Source organism: Martes martes (assembly GCF_963455335.1).
Source record: "Martes martes genome assembly, chromosome: 1".
NCBI lineage: Eukaryota > Metazoa > Chordata > Mammalia > Carnivora > Mustelidae > Martes > Martes martes.
This window is the reverse complement of record NC_137888.1, coordinates 191,734,305-191,757,564: the sequence shown is the minus strand read 5'-3', so window position 1 is coordinate 191,757,564 and position 23,260 is coordinate 191,734,305. Positions and strand designations below refer to the sequence as shown.

The following is a 23,260-nucleotide window of genomic DNA, read 5'->3' as shown; positions in this document are numbered from 1 at the left end:
GATGCTCAATTCTGAAAAAAGGAAAAGTTCTGAAAATCATCCAACTCCACATTTTTGCAGGGACTGTCTTACTGTTTATTTGTGCTTAAGTCAGGGAATCTGAGATGAGGTGTTGGTTAAAAAAAAAAAAAAAGAAAGACATTTGCAGCTATGAAGTAGCAAGACTGAACTCTGATGTGCCAACATACATGAACTTAAATTACTACTCATGGATTCCAATGTCATAGCTGCTAAAGACACTTTTCAAACTTGTGCTCTGGGACTGTCTTCAGTTATTACTAATGTATCAACCAAAACCTGTCTCATGACTTTAAGGTCCCATCTCATTTTTGGCTCAAAATGCTATTACCTGGCTATTACCTGGCTGGTCACCCAACATGAACACCTGGGCCTGGACCTGAGTGAATTCTGATTCTTTCTGGAGACCAGTGTGCCTCAAAGGCCCAGGATTTGGCCGTCTGGAGGACACTGCCCCTCCCGTGTGTCTGGCCTGGGTCTGTCTAGGTGGTTCTTGTTGCTTGGAGCCAACCTCTGGGAGAAAAGCTCACCTTTACCTGGGCTTCCAGCTCCCTGATCCCTCCCCATCTGCAAAGCTGACTATATCCAATGTGAAGTCCTTTCTGCAGGGCACTAGTGAGTTAAGATCAACAACTAGCTCCCTACCTTCAACTACTTTCAAGACTTGCTTACCTGGTTCCTTGCACCTACCCCTGCTTTCCTGCCCAGAGGACACCAGCTAACTTAGCCACACAAGCCTCTTAGTCTCCGGATCACAGCTTCTCATGGAGACCATCCCTATATTCTACATCTTATAGCCCCTGTGGTTCGGCAGAACTTTTATCTGAATTCTGTCTTACCATTTCCATTATCTGGGACAATGTCAAAGAATGCAGCCCTGCTTAAAACAGATGTTTTGCTTTACTCTGCAAAGCAACTGTTCTCATTTCCAGCAAGAGATGGAAAGGGTACAAAAGAAGAAGAAGAAGGGAAACTAATAAGGCAAAACCACGAAGTTGGGACATCTCAACTTAGTCTGACTTAGGCATTCAAACTATGGTTTTGTTACTTGGTATGTTAGAATTTAATTGTGTTGAAACACAAGAAACATTAGTTCTTAAAAATAGGTATCCAAACCCTAAATCCAAACTAAAACTTTACCTGATTTTTGGTCTAGCACAGTTTTTCCCCTTGCATCTTCAAAAGAAGTAAGTTCATTTAGCCATCTCTCTGCCCATGCTCATGGAGCTCAATTGATGCTCCCCCCCACCCCCAGTCCTCCGTGCTGCTCTGGGGATCGCTTTCTCAGAGATGCCTCATTTTATGTGCAAAGCTGAATATCCCCAAAGTAGCTCCTCATGGTTCCTTTGGAGCATGCACCATTTCTTGGCCTCAGTCTCTCTGATAATGTTCCAAAGTGACTTTTCATGTTCGCAAGTTCCCTTGCAGAACTTATCCCAGCGGCAGAATGGCAGGACAGTCACGTGTGGGCATGAGCTCTGCACATGTCCCAGATTCCACAGTGACATGGAACATCTCTTCTCCAACAAGATGCCTGGTTTTATGGGGGAGACAGTTCTGCAGCTCACTTGTCTCCCCTTCAGAGCAGCTGCAGGAAACCTGATGCCGGAGAACAGACAAGCACGTTCTTCTCCCAAGAAGCCGTCAGCTGCCTTTCCAGAACATGCAGTGTGGCATTTGCATCAAAAATACACACAAAACTCTTCTTTCCAGCAAGGCTGCAAACCTTCCCTTCCCCATCTGCCAAGCATGTGCTTGGATGGAAAAGTCATGCCCCGTTCCATCTCCTACCCCTCCTTGAGCTGTTCCTCAGTATCTCCTGTAATATTGATCCTATGTGCTAAAGGAGTGAAACCCAGGATCCCCTGTGTGAGTGCTGAGTAAAAGCATGGTGCCCAAATTCAACAGCACCCATGAAAAAGGTGAAGAAAGATGCTCACAACCCCTCAAGGGGAGAGAGGTTTCCACAGGGAAGACCAAGTCATCATTACCCACATACCTAATACACAAACAGGATTTGAACACCTGTTTTCTCTTTTGGAAACAGAAATTCTGTAGAAACATCATTCATAGAAACAGAACATTTACTTTTCTTTTTTAAAGCAAATTCTTTCCCCCTAAGCTCTAAATAGCTCTTTTGGTAGAAGAGAGCACAAGAGACAAATCTTTCGTCTGGTAAGTACAACAGAAACACACAGTGAAACATGATTCATAGGCTGGGTTGTTGAGGGGGGTGGGGAGGTGGGGAGTATTTTAAGATTCAAGAATTCAATGATTTCAGGTCTCCTGTCTTCTTCAGATGCTATTAGAAGAGCATACTCATCTTTGTGACCGTTCCCTTCTTCGCACCTCCTTAAAATGAGACTTATCATTAGTCGAAACCGGCTCGGCAAGGTAAGTGGCCGCCACCTGTATGCACAGCCATATTTCAGTCGATCCTGATCCCTAATATTCCGGACACAGCTTTAGATCAGAAGTCCACTGAAGCATGAACTCCAGCTTCCAGTATGACAGCCCAGTTGGGTATTTGTCTTTTAAAAATAAACTTCCAGGCAGCAACGTCTGAGATACTGCACAGCGAACAAAACCCAGGGAAACCTGGCAGGCAGATCTGGCCCCCTAATGATGCCTCCTCACACCAACAGGTGGTCCTGTGCCCTGAGTTTTGATGCTTTCTCCACAATGACCAACCCAGGTCAGGAAATACTGTCAGCATGTTCAGTCTAACCTCACAGCCCCCACCTCAGCTAGCCATGCACCCACTAATACATAAAGACTCATTTTACGAAAGGGGATAGTAGACTCAGTTACCTTTTTGACCTTTGACTCGGAGCTCTTTTGGACACCCACAGCACTGCAAATTCTACACTAAAACCATCATCTGTAACAACATGGATCCCAGAAAGACTGGCACTTGATTTCTGTGGCTAGAATGGTACTAAGAGTGTTTCTCCCACAAAGCATTTCAGTTCAAAGTAGCCAACAGCAAACAGGCAAAGTTTGCAGAGAGAAACAAAATCTGAGTGATCAGTGCCTGTTTCCTCCCTACCTCCCAGAACCGACTCTAATCCAAGGTCTGACCTAACGGGACAAGCTGCTGTCGGGCCTTATGGATATGCCTTTCAGAGATACCCATATGGTTTGAGAAAATTGGAGACTTTGCCAAGATAGCAGGTGGAGGGATGGGGCATGGAGAGCAAGTACTGGCCCGAATTTCACTCCAAATATCCTTGTCGGAGACCTCAGCTCCAAGTGGACTGCACAACCAGAGAGAAGAGCTGGGGGACCAGAGAGAGGCGGCAGCTAAAGTGGCAATGCTTAGACTCTACTTCCATTTCGTTACAAAGGGGCGACCGCGTGGAGTTCACCAGTGTAGCTGCAGCAACCAGGGTCTGCTTTGCACGCCCCAGAGGCGAGGAGCTTGGAAGGGAAGGTAGGAGGGTCCTCCTCACCTAAGGAAAGAAGACAGGGGGGAGCCACACGTCATTGTAGTTTACCGGGCCGGGGGCTCAGGCCAGGCTGTGGCTGAACCTGGGTTTGGACTATGGGCTTTACGAGTGAGGCAGGCCCCCCAACCAACTCAAGACTGAGCAGTCCCATCCTATTGGCAGGTTCCCTTACTTGAGAGTCAAGGGCTTGCATGTACGACTCCACGCACTGTAAGGTGCAACTCCAGAGGGCATCCTGCTGGCATTCCCTGAGGAGGCCGGGCTCTCCCACAGGGCCCTCCCACCCGGCCCTTTGCTGAGTCAGCTGTGGTGGCCAGAACACTGTGCCCACCAACCCCAAGATCGTTAAAAGACCTGGCTTTGAAAGCACTGGCACTGGTAAGCGGTGGCGAACACTACAAAGCCCAACAAAAAGTCCACAGACCCTCATCTGGTACACTTGGGGCAAGCTCTGTCTTGGTAGCCAGAGGCCTGTGGAGGTCAGGAAGGTGATACGATGTACACACTGTATGTGGCATAACACTCCTGGCAGGGGCCGGGTAGCTCACCCTAACTTAGCCTCAGTATTCCCGCTGCTTGCTCAAGTGAACATCCCCATTGCCTAGAAGAAATCGACACTGTCAGTGGAGTCGTGCTACTGCCCATAAGCTTCATTGCCAACGAGTCTGCACCCAACTTAGAAAAACACTTGCATGGATTTGGGAATTAGGGACAAAGGCTATGGATTGCATCAGACACCCGACCCCAAAGCACCCTCAGCTCCCCGGCACCTTACCCAGGCCGGAGGAGGACGACACGCTCTCTGTCAGTGAAGATGTTTCTGTCTGATCTGCCGAGAGTCCTTCCATTAGGGGCAGGGACAGCTCCGAGGAGGGTACCGACGAGTCGTAGATGCCCGAGTCCCGAGGCATGTCCGAGGGGCTGGAGGCTTTCCCGGCATGCAGCAGGGGCCGCAGGACCGAGCCGCCCCCCGGCCCGGGCCCAGCCTCTGCGTCTTGGTCCAGGCCCAAGTGCAGGCCCTCCGAGGGCGAGTTGGCCAGTGCCCCGGGGACCGCAGCCTCCGCCTTGAGGCAGAAATCGCCATCGGGCTCTGGTTTGCACATGACATCATTTAACACCAAGCCCGAGTCAAACTTCTCCAGCACTGGCTCTCGGGAGTGGAGTGGGGGAGGCCGGAGGGGAACGAACTGCTTCTCAAACCAGTCAGGCTCCTCGTCGATAAACTGGTGCATGTTGCAAATGGCGACGTAAAGGGACCGGCCTGACTTGCTGCGAAAGTAGTTCCTTCTGCTCACCTGTCCCAGGTACTGCCCAGGCTCCAGGAGGCCATGGTCTCTGGAGTGCAGGTGGGAACAGAGCTGGGGAAGGTTGTCCATGAGCTTGTACTTGGTGCTCAGGTCCAGGACGCCGGGAACATCGCCCTCGCAGGAATAATCGAAGTACACGGCGATGAACTTGCTGAGCTGGGCGGAGGAGCTCTGCTTGGCCTGGCGCAGCTTCTCCGCGATGGCCGCCACCGCCACCAGGAAGAGCTCCCCTTTCCCCGAGCCGCGGCCGCTGCCTTTGTGCTTGTAGTTCTTCTTGTCCACGAAGTACTTCATGCCTTTGGAACATACCACGATGATGAACTGGGACTCGTGGATCTTCTGGATGACCCATTCTCTCTGCCCTTCTCGGCAGAGGCTGAAGTCCTCCCACAGGTCCAGAGCCACCTGGAACGAGAACGGGGACCTCACTCACTTATACAGCCTGGGGCGTGGGGCAACAAAACAAGAGGGTTAGGAGAAGGTCCCCTCGTATGTCCTTTAAGCGTCATCAGCACTGTTGCATGCGGGCTCAGGGATGTGGGATCTGGGAACGTTCTAGCGTTCTGTGGGTGACAGTGACACGCCAGGCCCTCTGCATTGTGTGCTTGTTTCAGCCTAAAGTGGGGGCCATTACCACTCTTCCCTTACGAGGGAAAAAATGGAGGGAACAGAGCTTCTGGCAACCTGCCGAAGTCACATATCCCAAGTGAGGCCCTCAAGGGGACTCTGAGTGTGCTAGTGAGCCCCTTGAATGGGAGGCCTGGGGCCGGTCTCTGTGATGAGTGCAGCAGACACTTTGTCCCGAAGACAAAGCTGGAAGGTGATGGTGGACAGGTCTGGGTGAGGGACCCCAAAGCAGGCAGGAAATGCAGCTCAGGTCTGGATGTCAGAGTGGCCCTCAGTGAGTGAGCTTGCTGACTCACGTCCACAGAATGTGATGGACAGAGAAGACCTCTTTGGCCCCTCTCACAGCCCCAGGGTCAGCCGTGCTGTTTACCAGTCCATCAACGACCAGAGGGGGTGGTGGTGGACTGCAGTAACAGCCACTGCTGGTAGCTCACTCGTGAATGACTAGCACCTCCCACCGTGATGTCACAGCAGTCTGGGGGGGTGGGTCATATCCATATAAGGCCTTTAATCCCAAGGAGGTTCTGGGAGGGACCTGGGGGTAGGGGTACCCACAAAGCAAAGAAAATGGGGCATGCATGTGCCCCTCAGAGGGCTTCACCTTCTCAGACCATTTTCATCTGATTCTGCTGAAAACGTCTCTTGGCAGTTTTATCACCTCTTTCCTTCTGTAGTCCAGAAACGAATTCTTAGTGGCTATGCCTGAACGGGAGCCACAGTCTCTTATGGGGAAGGGGGTTCTGAAATGACTTTGTCTTCCTCTTTGGCTCTAAGGAAGGCGGTCCTCAAGATCCACCCACTTGCTGAAAATAATCCTGAATTGACTTAATTAATTAACTAATTGCCTTAACTCCTACTAGCATTATACATTCTAAAAGCTAACTGGGAGTATATACCAAGCATTTTTAAAATGTTACCATCTTTGACACAGCCATTCCATTTCCAGGCTTCCAGCTCTGGAAAGTCATCAGAGATGAGGTAAAATTGAACTAGTGAGATCTTTAGCAATATGAAATAACTCAATTATAGTGAAATGATATTATGGATCACTATTTAAAATTGGCTATTTAAAATTGGATGGTGAAGCCACTCTGGAAAGCAGTATGGAGCTTCTCAGAAAGTTAAAAACAGAACTACCCTACAATCCAGTAATTGCACTAGTAGGTTATTTACCCAAAGAATACAAAAATACACATCGGAAGGGATATATGCACCCTGGTGTTTACAGCAGCATTATCAACAATAGCCAAATTATGGGAAGAGCCAAGATGTCCACTGACTGATGAAGGGATAAAGATGTGGTGTGTATATAGCTACAATGGAATATTATTCAGCACTAAAAAAGAATGAAATCTTGCCATTTGCAATGACACAGATAGAGCTAGAGAGTATTGTGCTAGGCAAAATAAGTCAGTCAGAGAAAGACAAATACCATACGACTTCACTCATATGTGAAATTTAAGAAACAAAAACCATCCTAGGGGGATAAAAGGGAGAGGCAAACCAAGAAACAGACTCTTAACTCCAGAGAACCAACTGATGGTTACCAGAGGGGAGGTGGATGGGGGAGGAGTGAAATAGGGGTGGGGATTAAGGAGGGCACTGGTCAAGATGAGCACTGGGTGTTGTATAGAAGGGCTGTATCACTATAGTGTACACCTGAAACTAATATTATACTGTGTATGTTAACTGACGGGTTTTAAATAAAAACTTTAAACAATAATAAAATAAAATTGCAGTTTACATAGAACTTCCAATAGTGTAAAGAATTATTAAATGAAAAGACAGAAAAATCATTCTAATACCCCCCCACATGCAAAACCATATCCATGAGTTCATCTATGTAGAAAAAACTGGGAAGGAAATACACCAAATATTAACTGTGGATCCTCTTCCTCTAGAGTGAGATTACAGGTCTTTTTTTTTTTTTTTTTGGTCATTTTTTCCAGTTTCCAAAATTTCTACAGTAAGTACTACACTCACAATTGGAAGATGTGTCCCCCCTCCCCCGAGGCTAGTTAATTACAAAGCAGAGCACATGGGTCATCTGAAGACCGTGTGGCACCAGCCAGAGGTTCCAATTGGTTTTTCAGTACCTGTTGGGATCTGCCCATCTCCCCAGCTTCACGCGTCAGCCTTGTAAGTAGGCATTGTGGACACTAGGGGGCAGCCTTGGCACATGGAGAGACTAAGAAACCCACCAGCAGGCAGTACCAAAGCACCAGAAACTTTCATTACACTGCCATTGTACAGTTAGTTCTTGCATTGGTAAGAAATAGAGTGTGCCTTCCATGAGAGCTTCAAACTTCACTCTACAATTAGCCCTATGACATAGAAAAGCTACATATTCATAGTTTAACTCGAGAACAGGCAAGAAACCGAGGCAGACCATTTGAGTCCTTGACACATTATCGTTTTCCTTTCTTAGCAAAACTCCTCCAAAGTATTGTCTAAACCCCCTGCTTGATCTCCCATCCTCTCTCTGACCCGTCAAGGCTCACCAAGATGTCTTGAGTGACCACCTCCCCCCACTCTTGCGTGTTCCCAGGGCATGTGCCATACCCCTCCAGGCAACTGCACAGTCTTCTTGATGTTTCTCAAACTTCCTGCCAGTAGGTGCCACAAGAGGCTTCTGAGAAGGGTTAGGACGAAGGGTTCGGGAACATTTAGTGCCGGTAGTGGGCAGGACAGACTGAAGGAGGAGTGTGAGGCTGACACCAATTTGGAAGGGGGCTAGGCACTGGAGGAGGGCAGGTGTTGCCCAAGGAAGCCTGGAGGGAGGGAGAGAGCGTGGAGAGCACAGGGAGCACATGTCCTGCCTGGGGGAAAGAGAAGAGACTTCTGATTCCTCACCTCACAGCCACAGAAGTCCTGGAGGAAGTAGGCAAAACACCGGACAACGTTCATGTGATTCTGGCCGTCTTTGCTGGAATAGCAGAGGAAGACCTTGGGCCGTGGCCGGAGCCTCTCCCTGGGGAGCACCGTGGTGTACGAGGACGACTCAGAGCTCTCTTCATCTAAATGTGAATATATATTTTCTAAATTGGAAAAGAAGATAGGGTTGATGCCTACAAGCAATGCTTTGTCCTGTGCCCTACGACTCAGGGACCTAATGGCATCTTCAAGAAACAACAGTTGATACTCCCAGTCCCCAGTCCCCGGGGTCCCCACTGGAAATAGGACAGCTGATCTCTCCAGTGGAGCAACAAATGGCCAAAATGGGTTGTTCACCTGAAAATGACCTTGGGTAAGCTGAGAAAACTGCCGGGACCACTCTGGTCAGCAGAGAGCACCCAGAAGCAGGTCTTGCAACCAAGTGTACCTACCAGCCCAATTAAGCACTAACAGAACTGACCTTCTTTAAAAAAAAAAAAAAAAAAAAAAAAAAAAGGCAAAACCAAAAGAAAACCCTTTTATTGAGGTACAACCTACAAAGGTAAAGTGCATAAATCTTAAGAGTAGTCTCGGTAAGCTTTAATTTAAGTATATACCTGTGCAATCCTCACTTAGATCAAGATAGAAAACATTTCCAAGCTCCCTAAAAAGTTCGCTCCCAACACCTGCCTCTACCCTCGCTCATACTTTCAGGCTTCATTTATGTTCTTGAATTTACTACCCTGAGTTTGGGAACAGAATTATGGCTTCATGTTCATAGCTCCTGCGGTTAAAAGTCAAGGAACTACAGGACCCACATGGCCTCCCAGATACCCATTTGGTTGGGGGGCACAGTGGGGTGCAGTGGTACCAAGGGCCCGAGGACTCCCAGGGTCCCCCTGTTAGCCGATGTCCTGCCCACCTGGGGGAACACACCACGCAAAGAGATACCTTGTTGTTTCTTGCGGCACATCACAGTGAAGAGGGTCGCAAATGCTGAGATGACAACCAGTGGCACAGTGATGGCAACAGCCCTGATGGGCCCAGCCCATGGGGAATGTGCTGGGAAATGTCAAAGACAAGGCTTGAAACTTAAGCAGCACAAGTTCAAAGAGAATTCTTTTTTTCCCCCCTTTTTTGTTTTTAAAGAGTTTATTTTTAAGGAATCTCTATACCCAATGTGGGGCTTGAACTCACAACACCAAGGTCAAGTGTCCCACACTATTACCGACTGAGCCAGCCAGGCACCCCTCTTTTCCTCTTTTTAAACATAAGCAGTGTAACAGGTTCTGGGAGCACTGACTACCTTCTCTAGTTAGTACTGGTCTGGTGATTATAAAAGGATTCCTTTTAAAGAATATGTAAAATATTATTCAACAGTTAGAGTCACTGGGACAGTAAATACTTGTGAGAATTTTGCCCTAGGAAACCTCACCTCCCACCACTTTTCTTCCAAGGATAAGTGACTATTTAGTCCCAGCTACACATTGACACACACACCCACACATACACACCAACCACACTGGCCTCCGTCTTCCAGGCATCGAAATTAGGATGGAAGAAAAGTTGCTTTGATGGAACATTTTTATTTATTAATTTATTTTTGGAAGGCAGGTAGGGGGAGAGGGAGAGAGAGAGAATCTTAAGTAGAATCCCTGAGCTCAGCACGGACCCTGACACAGGGCTCGATCTCACGACCATGAGATCGTGACTGGAGCCAAAGTCAAGGCTCAGTCACTCAACCAACCAAGCCACCCAGGTGCCCTTGAGGGGACATCTTTTAAAAGAGAGGAACTCGGGTGCCTGGGTGGCTCAGTGGGTTAAGCCTCTGCCTTCAGCTCAGGTCGTGATCTCAGGGTCCAGGGATCAAGCTCCGCGTCGGGCTCCCTGCAGGGAGCCTGCTTCCCCCTCTCTCTCTGCCTTCTTCTCTGCCTACTTGTGATCTCTCTCTCTCTCTGTCAAATAAATAAATAAAATCTTAAAAAAGAGAGAGAGAGAGAGAGAGAGAGAGAGAGGAACTCAAATGCTGTAGTTTTGATTTTCTAAACCATGAAGTACAGAAAGTATCAAATAGCGTGGTCTACTGTATTCCAAAGCCAACATTTCATGCAGAAAAAAAAAAAAAATCATACCTGGCTTTAAGGCATAATGCATCACTTTCCTTGTTGTATTAGTGTCATCCACCAGCTGCAAAACAGAGGATGTTGTATCATTATTTTTTTGAAGTGATAACATCTCAACAGATTTCATTCATTTTTCCATTTGTGGACAGTTTGGGGGCAGGAGGACGGCGAGCTGATGCCTAGGATCGTTTACGGGCTGAGACTAGACATTAAATCAGATAAATCTCTGCTTTACCAACTCAAAACTCTCAACCTCATCACCTTCCATGAATCAAACATTGTTCATTCATTGGTGAGCTCAGCTAGTGAGTTCCATGTTCTAACAATCCTCCATTATAATGGCATCCTACAGCTCATTTTACTGGGCCGCCATTAATGCTTTCAGCGGGTGTGTCTGTTCAAAACCACAAACTGCTACCGAGTCATACAACATGTGTGTCTCCCAAAACGTTAAGACATGTTGACCGTCTCTAAATAGCAGGGCTGTGAACAAATTTTTCATTTCCTTTTCTATTTTTCTTTTATTCCTATTTTTGTGGTATGTTTGATACTGGAAAAGGAATATAAAATAAAAGAGGAAAAATATTATCATTTGCTTGCTTTTTTCAGTGGTATTTTAGAACTTCATGTATACTGATTCTGAAAATGTCAGCAGAAACCCAGAGAAGTATAGGCAGATATAATGGGCAGAACTTTCCCTTTCTGTTTTACTAACAGTTTTTAGGGATACCTGGCTGGCTCAGTCGGTTAAAAGCCTGCCTTTGGCTCAGGCCATGATCCCAGGGTCTTGGGATCAAGTTCCACGTCAGACTCCTTGCTCAGTGGGGAGCCTGCATTGCCCTATGACTGCCTCTCGCGCGCTGACATATAAATAAATAAAATATTTTTTAAAAAATAAAAATAAATGTTTTTAAATCTAAATTTTAAAAAAGATATTTTTGTAGTAGGGGCGCAGGGCAGGTTGCCGCAGTAGGTAACACAATGGCCTACTAATAAATATTTTGTAATGTAACTACTGGAGAAAGAAGTAGTACAAGGACCCTCAGACCATCCCTCTGTCCCCCTGAAAGCAGGAAATAGATCTCCCATATGACAAATACCCTCACTTCCCTGCAAAGTAAAAATGACATCCTTAATTTTCTGAGATAGGGACTTTAAAGTCGAGAGAACTGTAGAAACAAACCTTGTTACTTTTTTGTCTAATTTATTAACTCAGCCTAAATTCCACTTAGAACCCCTTCCTAATTAAAGCTCCCAAGCATCTATTTTCTTTTTCCTGTCAATTCTTCACAAATTTATTATCTCTTTGTCCAAAAAGCAAAACAACTGTGCCTGCCTTTATCATTTCCTTGGGTTTCAATTTCATTTTGGGGCCTCTGTGCGCACTCAGTAAGACTCTGGGTTTTTTCTCCCCTTAATCTGTCTCACGTCAATTTAATTCCTAAACCAGCTGGAAGAGGAAAGAAGGGAGGAAAGAAGGAATTTCGTCCTCCCCTACAAAGGAATACTGTATAGAAATTCTAAATCATGGTTATGTGGACTATATGGTCTCATTAAAATATTTATATGAACTCTTTTAAATGCTGAATGAGAAAAATCAAAGACTGATTACGTATAAACTTTCTAAAAAGCATGTTAAGGACTATGTAAAAATACAACTATGCATTACCTTCAATGGCTTGAAATTTTGGTGTTGTAAACAGTTGGAATTCTTCATGAACTAGATTCATTCTGCAGCATTAATAATAGGGCTTTCTTAAGTTATACATACCTCAATTATATAATCCCCAGGAGATACGTTTTGAAGGAGGCAGCTGGTTGTCTCTGTATTTTGCTCCTGCAAAGAAACAACACCAACCCTTTAAAAACTCACTTCTTAGATGAGGGTCATCTGGACCTCTCTTTTCCCCCAGAGCTGAAGGACACTTGCCACCTGTCTTGACCATGTTCAGAATACATCAATTAGATCAGTAAGCAACCCTGTTATCTGTACACAGGATTTGACCTTCACTCTGATAGGAAGGCCCAGGAGAGCACAGGACCCCCGTCATAGTCTATACTTACTTAGTGGGGCCCTCAGCAGGACTATTTCATTTGCAGACAAGGAACCTAGTTAGAATACCCTTTACTTATTGAAAGGGTGAGGAAAGAAATTACCTTCCCATGTTTGTGCATATTTTATACGCTGTAATTTTGACTGGAGGTCAAGGACAGAGGTGAGAGCCCGCAGGAAAGCAAAACTCAACAGGACAGAAGCACATCTAGGAAGGTGCTAGGTTCTGCTACCATGACCAAAAACCTCTCTTGGTGCTTACTAGAGGCCGGTCTTGTGGTCTTCCACAAGACATTTGCCAATCTTGCTGACAGCCCTCAGTTTAAGAGCTTGGTTGTTGAGTTTCTACTTAACTTTGGTCTATGTGTACAATCAGTAAGCCCCTGAAATCTTAGTGCCTTGGCTCCAAGATGTGATTTTTCTACTGACTAGCTGTGTGACTTTGAGCGAGCCAAGTGACTTCATGGAGCCTTAGGTCGCCCATCTGTAGAGTGGGGTGACAGAAGCCTCTGTTGCATAGAGTTGTAAGGATTCAATCAGCATAAAACATGGCAACTGGGGGCGCCTGGGTGGCTCAGTGGGTTAAAGCCACTGCCTTCGGCTCAGGTCATGATCCCAGCGTCCTGGGATCGAGCCCCGCATCGGGCTCTCTGCTCAGCAGGGAGCCTGCTTCCTCCCTTCTCTCTCTGCCTGCCTCTCTGCCTACTTGTGATCTGTCTGTCAAATAAATAAATAAAATCTAAAAAAAAAAAAAAAAACATGGCAACTGGCACACAGTGAGCACCCAATTAATGTTTAAAATAGAGCAGAATGGGGGCACCTGGGTGGCTCAGTTGGTTAGGTGACTGCCTTCGGCTCAGGTCACAATCCCGGAGTCCCGAGATTGAGTCCCAAGTCGGGCTCCCAGCTCCATGGGGAGTCTGCTTCTCCCTCTGACCTTCTCCCCTCTCATGCTCTCTCTCTCAAATAAATAAATAAAATCTTTTAAAAATAAAATAGAGCAGAATGAACTAGAAATACTTAATTCTTTTGGTTCCTTGGTAATACCTTTCCCAGGCTTCATCCCCCCTGGGATAGCAGGTGAGATAACTGGAGAGTGAGGGTTGTCCCTGCTACATAACATTCTGGAATATCTACCAATTGCTGAGATAAAGCCTCATGTTCACGTTGAACCATCCAAATTCCAGGGGCACAGGGGTCACTTTAAAACATGTAGTAGGGGCCCCTGGGTGGCTCAGTCGGTTAAGCATCTGCCTTAATCTCGGGGTCCTGGTATTGAGCCCTGCATCAGTCTCCCTGCTCAGCAGGGAGTCTGCTTCTCCCTCCCCCTCTGTGCTCTCTCTCTCAAATAAATAAATAAAATCTTTTAAAAAAATAAAGAGAATAAAAATAAAAATGAGAGAGAGAGAGCATAAGAGGGGGGAGCCCGATGAAGGACTCAATCCTGGGACTCCGAGGTCATGACCTGAGCTGAAGGCAGTTGCTTAACCAACTGAGCCACCCAGGCACCCCCAAAAATAAAATCTTTTATAAATAAATAAATAAATAAATAAATAAATAAAGCAGCGTTCCAGAATGTACACACAGCAGCAGCTCACCTGTTTACAGGTCTTTCTCCTGAAAGGCCCTTCATGCTTGAGCTTATAGTGAAGATAGAAGAAACGGAAGCCAAAGGTGTGTGGCGCGGGATCGAAGGACACCTGCATGTCCAAACCGTGCTGAGTGATGTTCAGGTTCCGAGGCTTCCAGACTGGGAGGAGGAAGGACCAGAGTGAGCACCAAGGGGCCCCCCCGACACCACTGTGCAGGCAGGACCTGATGGACGGGACCAGCTCTACTTACACGGCTTACAGGCCAGGTTGTCCGGCTGCAGCAACAGGTCGCAGGCTGTGAAGAAAGACGCAAAGTTTTAGTTTCCACACAGTTTGACATTTTCCTCATCCTTTTGGATGAGGAAATAAAATACACAAGATAAAATAAAAATGTTGGATGTTCAATAAAATACAAATACACGGTGCTGGGTAGTGTGGGGAAAAGGATAAGATACCGCCATTCAGCAATGATTTTCAGTACAGTGTAGTTATAGCTCATGAAAATTTAAAGTAGACAACATAAAAATATGAATGCACTTCATTTTATGCCAAATAAATGGAAACAGTGTCAAGTCACCCAGACTCTTGAAGCTTGTCAAGCATGACAGAGTTTCAAGGTCAGCTGCCAAGGGCAGGAGGACTGTGTTCGGGCTGCTGCCACAGACTCTGGTTTAGCTGCGAACAGAAAGAAAGCCAGCCCCTGCTCCTCTGTCCGGGGGTTTAGGCACAACAGAACTCTGGAGTGATGCTGGTAACTGTTCTGGGATGGCTGTGACCTTCGCTAGCAAATGCTCTGATGGAGTCTAAAAATGGCATCGAGACATCTACCCGATAGTAGCACCAAACCAATAGGGCTTGGAAGCAGGGCTTAAATGTGACACTAACACAGTAAGAGAGGCCCAAGAGCTGGTCCAGGATGCCATGCTGCTCACCCAGGGAGAACCTTCCGGCAAATGCCCACGCAACGCCAAGAAAAGCAAGGCAGCCTCCAGATCACAGGGCACCGAAATGGTGATAAAACACCATTTCCCACCTCTGCCTCACCTCCAAGTAGACATGTTGATTCCGACGGGAAAAATTAATCTTAAACTATGTTAATTCTAATCAAAGCGAGCTTTTCATAAGTGCATCCGAATCCTCTAAGTGGTTATATATGCCAGGCATTGAGATGTAACATGCACATAGTCTTTGCCCTATGGAATCATATTTTAATTAAGAAAATGAGACCAAGTGTTATAAAATAACTTTGCTGCACAGAAACTGCAGTTAAAAAAGAAGGAAGGAAGGAAGGAAGAAAAGGAAGGCAAAAAGAAAACAACCAGAGTATGAGTTCTGGAGTTGAGAACAAAAACATCCTAGAGTGGGAGGACGGCAATAAGGACGCAGGAAGGGCTGTCACACTGGACTGCCAGTGGACCGTCGGGGGCCTGGAATGCCAGACAAGAAAGCCCAACCAGGAAGGCAAGACGGAACAGCTGCAGGTTTCGGGATGCCTGGGCACCAAATCTGAAAGCGGGGACTCAAGTTGAGGAAAGACACACGACACCGCGTGCAGAACAGATGGCAAAGGGAAGGCAGCACAGTTGGCTGCAGAGCGTGGACTCGAGAGTCAGTCTTCTGGGTTCAAATCCCAGCTCCGGCCAGAGGCTCTTTAACGTCCGGGTGTGTAATTCCACATCTAATAAGTGGAGATGGGAGGATTAAATTCTCTGAAGGGTCGGTATGGGGGTAAACAGAGTCAGTATTTAGAAAGCATCTAGAGGGGTGCCTGGGTGGCTCAATGGGTTGAGCCTCTGCCTTCAGCTCGGGTCATGATCCCAGGGTCCTGGGATCGAGCCCCACATCGGGCTCTCTGCTCAGCAGGGAGCCTGCTTCCTCCTCTCTCTCTGCCTGCGTCTCTGCCTACTTGTGATCTCTGTCTGTCAAATAAAATAAATAAAAATCTTTAAAAAAAAAAGCATTTAGAATTGGGCCTGATACATAGATGTTAAACAAACTTTCTAGAAAGAGGCAATCTCAGGGTTACTGATTTGACTGTCTTCATGTAATCCTGAAAACAATCACAGAAGCCATTTTCCTGATGACAGGTTAAAAAAGATGGAATTATTTCATGCTCTACCCTTCATCCCCAAAATCAACTACTACTTTTTTGTCCTTTTTGTCCCCCCCAAATGGTTTTAATTTATGGTTGTCTTACAGCAGCTGTGCCCCCCACACACTCAAAAAAAAAAAAAAAAATCAAGCATCATGTCTACTCTTGAACCAGCTGGCAATGGGCATCTCAGGTCAGGTGAACTTCTAAGAATTGCTTTTCTGGATACTTTTTCTGGATGCTTTTGTCCTCGCGATGCTGGTTTCACACTAGTATTTGGTGGGCTCTTCAATATATTGCCCCAAAGTCATTGGGGTCAGGAGCAGTCTCACGATGGGAACCCAGCAGGCAGGCCACACTTACCACGGGTTCTAAAGAAGAAAGGGTGGTAATTGCTTTCATTTTTAATGGAAGGAAAAGGGACGATCTTCACAAAGTAATCCGTTTCAAATTTCATATTCAGGAAAGGCTGAGATTCCATTCCCTAAAAGGGAATAAAAACAGACACGATATCATGAAGAAATCACCCAACCCTCCACCTACACACCAGATTTCAGGCCTCCCTGACGGTCACCCACACACTTCCAGACCCGGGGTCTGTTTTCAGGACCACATTTAACGGGAATAAGAGATCAGCAGTGCTGCCTGTTCTCTGGCAGGGAAGCCACGGCTGGTTAACGCAGAACCTCAGAGCTGGTGGGGAAGAGCTCACACCCTCTTGAGAGCACAAACCCACCTTCCAGGACGTGTAACCCGAGAGGTGTGTGCTGGAGGGATTCTCTGGGCGTGGAGCAGGCTTGAGGTGTTGCCAAACTATTTCTCACCCACCTTGGCAGGAGGGGTGGACCCCACAGCCCCTCCTTCTCCAGTGTCACAGACGTTCAATTGGACCATGGCGTGACCCCCGGAACAATGGCGGGTCTTCAGGAGCACATTCCGTGCGTGTGACTTACGGTTCTTTTGAAGCTACTGTTGAGCTGCTTTGGGTCCTTTAGAATCAGTTGTTGGCACCGTCTTCCCTCCGACTTCAGCTCCTCCAGTATTACTCGAAATCCTTTTAGGAATTCGATGCCTAAGCAAAGCAGAATTCTTTTATGAAAAGCGGACCTAATTACCTTTGAACACACTTTTCCTGCCCCCCAGATTACCTTCCTTTCCGCCTACACAACAGAGTTAAAGGAATTCTAACTTCGGCCCGAATATCCGGGTTTTAAGGGAGGAAAACCGTGTGCCCTGCATTCCTCTGGGACAGGCCAGGTGATTTCAGAGAAAATTAATTAGCTCTACTGCAGCCAGCCATTTCACAAATGCCCATCGCCTCTGTGACATCAGGGTTCAAATACCTAGGCTCAAGTCACAATTCATCCTAAAAGCCTACCATGGAATACCTAATTTCTAGGTCATCAGATGGGGTGTATTCAGCTGATGATAATTGCCAGTGCTGACTAGGACCTGACGCCCCCAAACCATGTTTCTGCTTTAAGTTTTTGTCCTGTATTTGCTGGCACGGTTCACTGAGTCATGCACAAAATTCCCAACAAAGTGTGCGTCTGCACCCAAGGGGTTCCTAGGCTTGAGATTAAATAGTTTAGAATGCCTATGTGATTTACAAAGCAGTTCTAGCTCTAATCAGGCCTGAAAGGCAGACACCCAAGGGCTGCCCAGTGTGTGCTCTTCATACAGCCCTCAGAGGCCTGAGACGCCCACCGTGCTGCTGAAAGGCGCCGGCCCAGCCTCCTGCCACCTGAGGATTAGCTCTGCTGATCACAAGAGCCAGCACCAGCACTCTGCATCCCACGGAAACTGCAGCGGTCCAACCGCAGCTGGAGATCCCCGAAGCCGGCCTCAGTTGGCGCGGTATCGATTTCGCATTCTTTCTGAACACTACACAAGGAGACAATTTCAACCCTTCCCCCTCACAGGGCAAAAGTAATGACATAGGATGCAATTAACCAGGTGGGACAATTACTGATGGCAAAGGACGGGGAAATCTTTTTTGAACAGGTTCTCCCCTTCTATAATTATTTGATGAAGAACATATATTTTTCGGTGAGTACAGCAAAGGAGGCACAATGAGAGCTTCACATTTTCAGGGGTCACAGTGTAAAATGTGCTGGTACGGACTGCCACGTTGCATTTCAAGTACAAAGCTTCCTGTGGGGGTAAAAGCCCGCCGACCCACCGCCAAGATTCAGACATGCTAACAAGAGCCAAGGTCTTTGACCAGTGACCAGTTAGCAGATCTCACAGGAACTTCCCTTATGAGATCAAAAAAAAAAAAAAAAGTTGAACAAATCCTTATTATTTATGCTAAGATTTAATTCATGCCATGTCCCCAGAGCTGCTATTTAACAAAAGCTGGGTAATTAATAGGATTCAAGGCTGTACATTTCAGTTTCATAAAAATTCATCAGCTGAGGTGGGATTGGGTGGTTGTAGTCCTTATTTTTTTTTTTAATATTTTATTTATTTATTTGACAGACAGAGATCACAAGTAGGCAGAGAGGCAGGCAGAGAGAGCGGGAAGCAGGATCCCCGCTGAGCAGAGAGCCCGATGCAGGGCTCGATCCCAGGACCCTGAGACCATGACCTGAGCCAAAGGCAGAGGCTTAACCCCCTGAGCCACCCAGGCGCCCCTGTAGTCCTTATTTTTAAAAGACCAGCTTGAAAAACCACTACGCCAAGTCTGGGGTGGGGGTGGGGATGGGGGTAGAAGCAGCAAATGTAAATCTCACATCAGAGGGACACCTTCATCACAACACCCTGAATGCCTCATAGGTCCATGTGTAGCAACTTCATACAGTAGCTTCCGACGAGGAAACTTATTTGCTCCTCTCCATCATTTAAAACCCACGAATCCTCCTAACATCCATGGGAGGAAGGTGTTATCCCCATTTGACAGATTAGGAAACAGCTATCGAGACCCTGAAGGACTTGCCCAGGATCACACAGGAATTAAATAGCAGATGTGGGACTCGAACCCTGCCAGTGTCTGGCTCTAAGCTGGTGCTCTTACCCCGAATTCTTCTGTCTCCCAGCAAGTTTCCTTGATAGGACTCGAAAGAACCTCAGAGAAGCAGAACCTGTCCACCCACAAATCACTGTGCGTGAAAAGCACCACATTCTGCCCTCACCACTCCACCTGTTAGTTTTCCAACCACATGCTCACGTCCCTTCCTTTCATTCTAAAGGAGCCTGCAATTTGTCAGGCCAGCCCCTCCGCTGTACAGCCGTACATGGAGTGACCACTTCCCGTTTATCCACAGAGAATGTTTTTATCTTTAAATGTTAAGATAATGTTATTTTTGGAAAACCCGCTGCGTTCAGACCCAGCGGTATTTACATGGATAAGTGAGTCAGGCCCATGGGTCTGATCTATCCTCCCTCGCTCTGCACTCACCTCTCCTACAGTCGGATTTTTCTGAGATTTATCCTGTTCAGATGAAGAAATCCAGGCTTTTATTGTACTTTTCCCTTAGCCAGATTTTTTTTTTTTTTTTTTTTTTAATTCTAAGATTCAGTGGCAATGTCAAAGGAGTAGGATTGAGGACCAGGTTCTTTTTTCTTTTCTTCTTTTTTTTCTTTTTTTGGATTTTACTTATTTATTTGACAGAGAGAGACACAGCGAGAGAGGGAACACAAGCAGGGGAATGGGAGAGGGAGAGGCAGGCTCCCCACCGAGCAGGGAGCCCAATGCAGGGCTCGATCCCAGGACCCTGGAATCATGACCTGAGCCAAAGGCAGATGCCTAACGACTGAGCCACCCAGGCGCCCCAAGGACCAGGTTCTGATGATGATAACAGTAGCCACTTCCCCCCCCCCATTGTTTTTTCCTTAAAGATTTTATTTTAAAATAATCTCTACGCTTGACGTGGGGCTTGAACCTACAACCCCAAGATCAAGAGTCACATGTTCCACAGACTAGGCAATGCAGGTGCCCCAACAGCTACTATTTTTTTAAGAGCTCTTTCTAGGGGCAGCCAGCTGGCCCAGTCAGTGGAGCACACGAGCCTTGATCTCAGGATTGTGAGTTCAAGCTGCACACTGGGTGTAGAGATTACTTAAATAAAAACTTTTTAAAAAAGAAAAAAGCTCTTTCTAGAAATACACTGCATGTGTGTGTGTGTGTGTCTGGAAATCTTACAACAAACCAAGAGGCAATCATCCGCACATTACAAATGGTGAAGCAGGGCTCAGCAAGGGTTAGAGGGCTCTTGTAAGAGGTAGAATCTGGGTTCGCACCCAGGCCCATCTGAACAAATAAGCCCTGCCCATGTCTTATGCCCAGTTAGCGCATCCTCTCTGGTGTATCATCAGCTTGTTAAAGGGGATAAGCAGACTCTGCCCTCACCGGAATCTGGCCAGACAATGTGGCTTTGCTTTTCTCTGTTTCTTCAGTTTGGTTTTTTTCAGCCTACATGGTTTAAACAAATAAAGTAATTTTATGGGGGCGCCTGGGTAGCTCACTCAGTTAAGCATCTCCCTTCTGCTAGGGTCATGATCCCAGAGTCCTGGGATCGAGTCCCACATCAGGCTCCCTGCTCTGCGGAGAGTCTGTGTCTCCCTCTGCCCCTCTTCCTGCACATGCTCTCTCTCTCTCTCTCTCTCAAATAAATAAATAAAAATCTTTAAGAAAATGGTATCAGGGGGTTTTATGAAAACTGGATATTCCTGAAAACTCACAACATGTGCCATTGCCTGGATATCCATGTGGGCACAGAGATGGCCGATGCCAGATGCTGAGGCCATTACATTCTTGGACAGGTCACCTGTCCCCCGACTACTGCTGAGATCCAGAGGCCAAGGGTTCAATGTGATTCATCACCACACACTATCATTTTGCAAACCTACATCTCTCTCCATAACAGCCAAGTGAATAAAAGATGAGCCGCAGGGCCCAGCATCAAGCCCGGTACATGTCCAGCAAGTATTGGCAACAAAGCAGGTGGTGTATCTGGGCCCAAGCACACCTAAGCTACACTTAGTTCAAGAACTGCCCAGCTCCTGGAGGCTGTCACACTGGGACCCCTGCACTGGTCACCACCCACACCGGCCACGTGGCGGACTCCATCTGACCACTTACCGAGAGCCCCCGGGGACCAAAGAATGGTGACTGCCACTTGGTCGTGGCAAGCATACTGACTGATGGTGATGTTCTGGGCGTCAGCAATCACGTGCTTCCCCACCGGATTCAAGTAAGTGGTGCAGTCTGGAGAGTTGGGAGATCAAAGAACAGTTAGATTAAAACATTTATTTTTTGAGGTCCATGGTCATCTTTTCAAATTACACAGAGCCGTCTGGAGGTAGCCAAATCCATTCTGTCTAAAGACGAGTGCTGCAAAAGCCCAGACAGGACATCAAAATTTGACTGTTCAGAGAACTGTAATATGCTGTAGTGGGTTTAGTACCAACCCCATTAACCACCCTTTGAGTGAAATTCTAGGACAGCGTGGGGAGGATCACATACAGTGTGGCTGTATCTGTTCACACATATACAATTTGACTATGCATCTGGCATTGACTTTTTTTATTTTTTAAAGATTTTATTTATTGGGCGCCTGGGTGGCTCAGTGGGTTAAAGCCTCTGCCTGCAGCTCAGGTCATGATCCCGGGGTCCTCGGATCGAGTCCCACATCGGGCTCTCTGCTCAGCAGCAAGCCTGCTTCCCTTCCTCTCTCTCTGCCTGCCTCTCTGCCTACCTGAGATCTCTGTCTGTAGAATTAAATAAAAAAATATTTAAAAAAAAGATTTTATTTATTTATATGACAGAGATCACAAGTAGACAGAGAGGCAGGCAGAGAGAGGCAGAAGCAGGCTCCCTGCTGAGCACAGAGCCCAATGCGGGACTCGATCCCAGGACCCTGACTTCATGACCTGAGCCGAAGGCAGAGGCTTTAACCCACTGAGCTACCCAGGCACCCCTGGCATTGACTTTTTTACTATTGTGACACTTTACCTAAACCAATCCTATGTACATTGATTCAATCTGTTTGCAGCATGAGAGAGTGATGTGAAACAAAACAAATGACTAAACAGTCTGGGGACTGCTTTTAGAAGAAACCTGGAGGCAAGGTGAGTAGGAAAAGGAAGCAGGACGAGGATGAGACTCACAGGGGCATGGCTCGCAGCAAGACAGTTAAACAATCCAATTAGTACCTACAAAAGAGACCAACTGACTTCCTGACGAGCAAAGGTACCTTCAACGTTAATAGCATCTCAAAGGTAAAACTTCTGTTTCTAGACACCATGTGTTAGCAAGATACCCACAATGCCCACCAATTTCAAAGAGCTCCACATTGTTCAAAACAATGAAGACCAACTCTCTGGTACTGCGTGAGGACATTACCTACTGCCAGCAGTCAACGCAGCCATGACCACGGGGGCAGCTGTGACACCTGGTATTGCTAAAGAAACCTTCAAAGTCTACAGGATCCTAAAAAGGTCCCAGAAGCTTCCAACCAGACTCAGAATGGGACTCCAGAGAATGGCCGAGGGCTGTTGTGGCCACTCATGCAGGGAGAACCACCAGCCATTCCTGCCAAATACCAACTCGTGATTCTTATACTGCTTCATCTCCATTACCTTCTCAATGATTAAAATGGAAAACTCTCGTTGGTACCTGCTCCATAAAAGTCCTCAGTTCCTTCAAATGTCCAGACTCATGATGCCTCTGAAGTCAGGGTGTTTTACTTTGAGGTGAAGCAGTCAGGGGTATTTTCTAGGCTCAGTGAGTCTGCTCCACTCCCTCTGCCCCTGCTGTACACCACACCATACACTCCCCCCCCATCTTTTTTTTAAAAGATTTTATTTATTTATTTGACAGAGAAATCACAAGTAGGCAGAGAGGCAAGCAGAGAGAAGGGGGCGGGGAGAAGCAGGCTCCCTGCTGAGCAGAGAGCCCCATGCGGGGCTCGATCCCAGGACCCTGAGATCATGACCTGAGTCGAAGGCAATGGCTTAACTCACTGAGCCACTCAGGCGTCCCTACACTTCCCATTTTTAAAAAAGATTTTATTTATTTATTTGAGAGAGAGAGTGTGAGAGAGAGAGCATGAGGCATGGAGGGGGGAGGCAAAGGGAGAGGGAGAAGCAGGCTCCCCGCTGAGCAGAGAGCCCTCAAGAACT

The 23,260-nt window shown here is 46.9% G+C and overlaps 1 protein-coding gene across 1 annotated transcript in view; it reads right to left on the bottom strand.

Moving 5' to 3' along the window:
* Positions 1-3,357: 3,357 nt before the first annotated feature.
* The window catches only part of IL17RD (interleukin 17 receptor D), a gene marked incomplete at both ends in the record, with an annotated part of 65,061 nt that continues 45,158 nt past the window's right edge, over positions 3,358-23,260 (bottom strand). The window contains 11 exons of the mRNA XM_080827594.1: positions 3,358-3,470; positions 4,243-5,179; positions 8,255-8,439; positions 9,227-9,337; positions 10,408-10,462; positions 12,170-12,235; positions 14,050-14,201; positions 14,294-14,338; positions 16,499-16,619; positions 17,089-17,207; positions 21,219-21,344. Of these exons, the coding sequence (XP_080683720.1) occupies positions 3,358-3,470; positions 4,243-5,179; positions 8,255-8,439; positions 9,227-9,337; positions 10,408-10,462; positions 12,170-12,235; positions 14,050-14,201; positions 14,294-14,338; positions 16,499-16,619; positions 17,089-17,207; positions 21,219-21,344 (2,030 nt within the window). The remainder of the gene's footprint in view (positions 3,471-4,242; positions 5,180-8,254; positions 8,440-9,226; positions 9,338-10,407; positions 10,463-12,169; positions 12,236-14,049; positions 14,202-14,293; positions 14,339-16,498; positions 16,620-17,088; positions 17,208-21,218; positions 21,345-23,260) is intronic.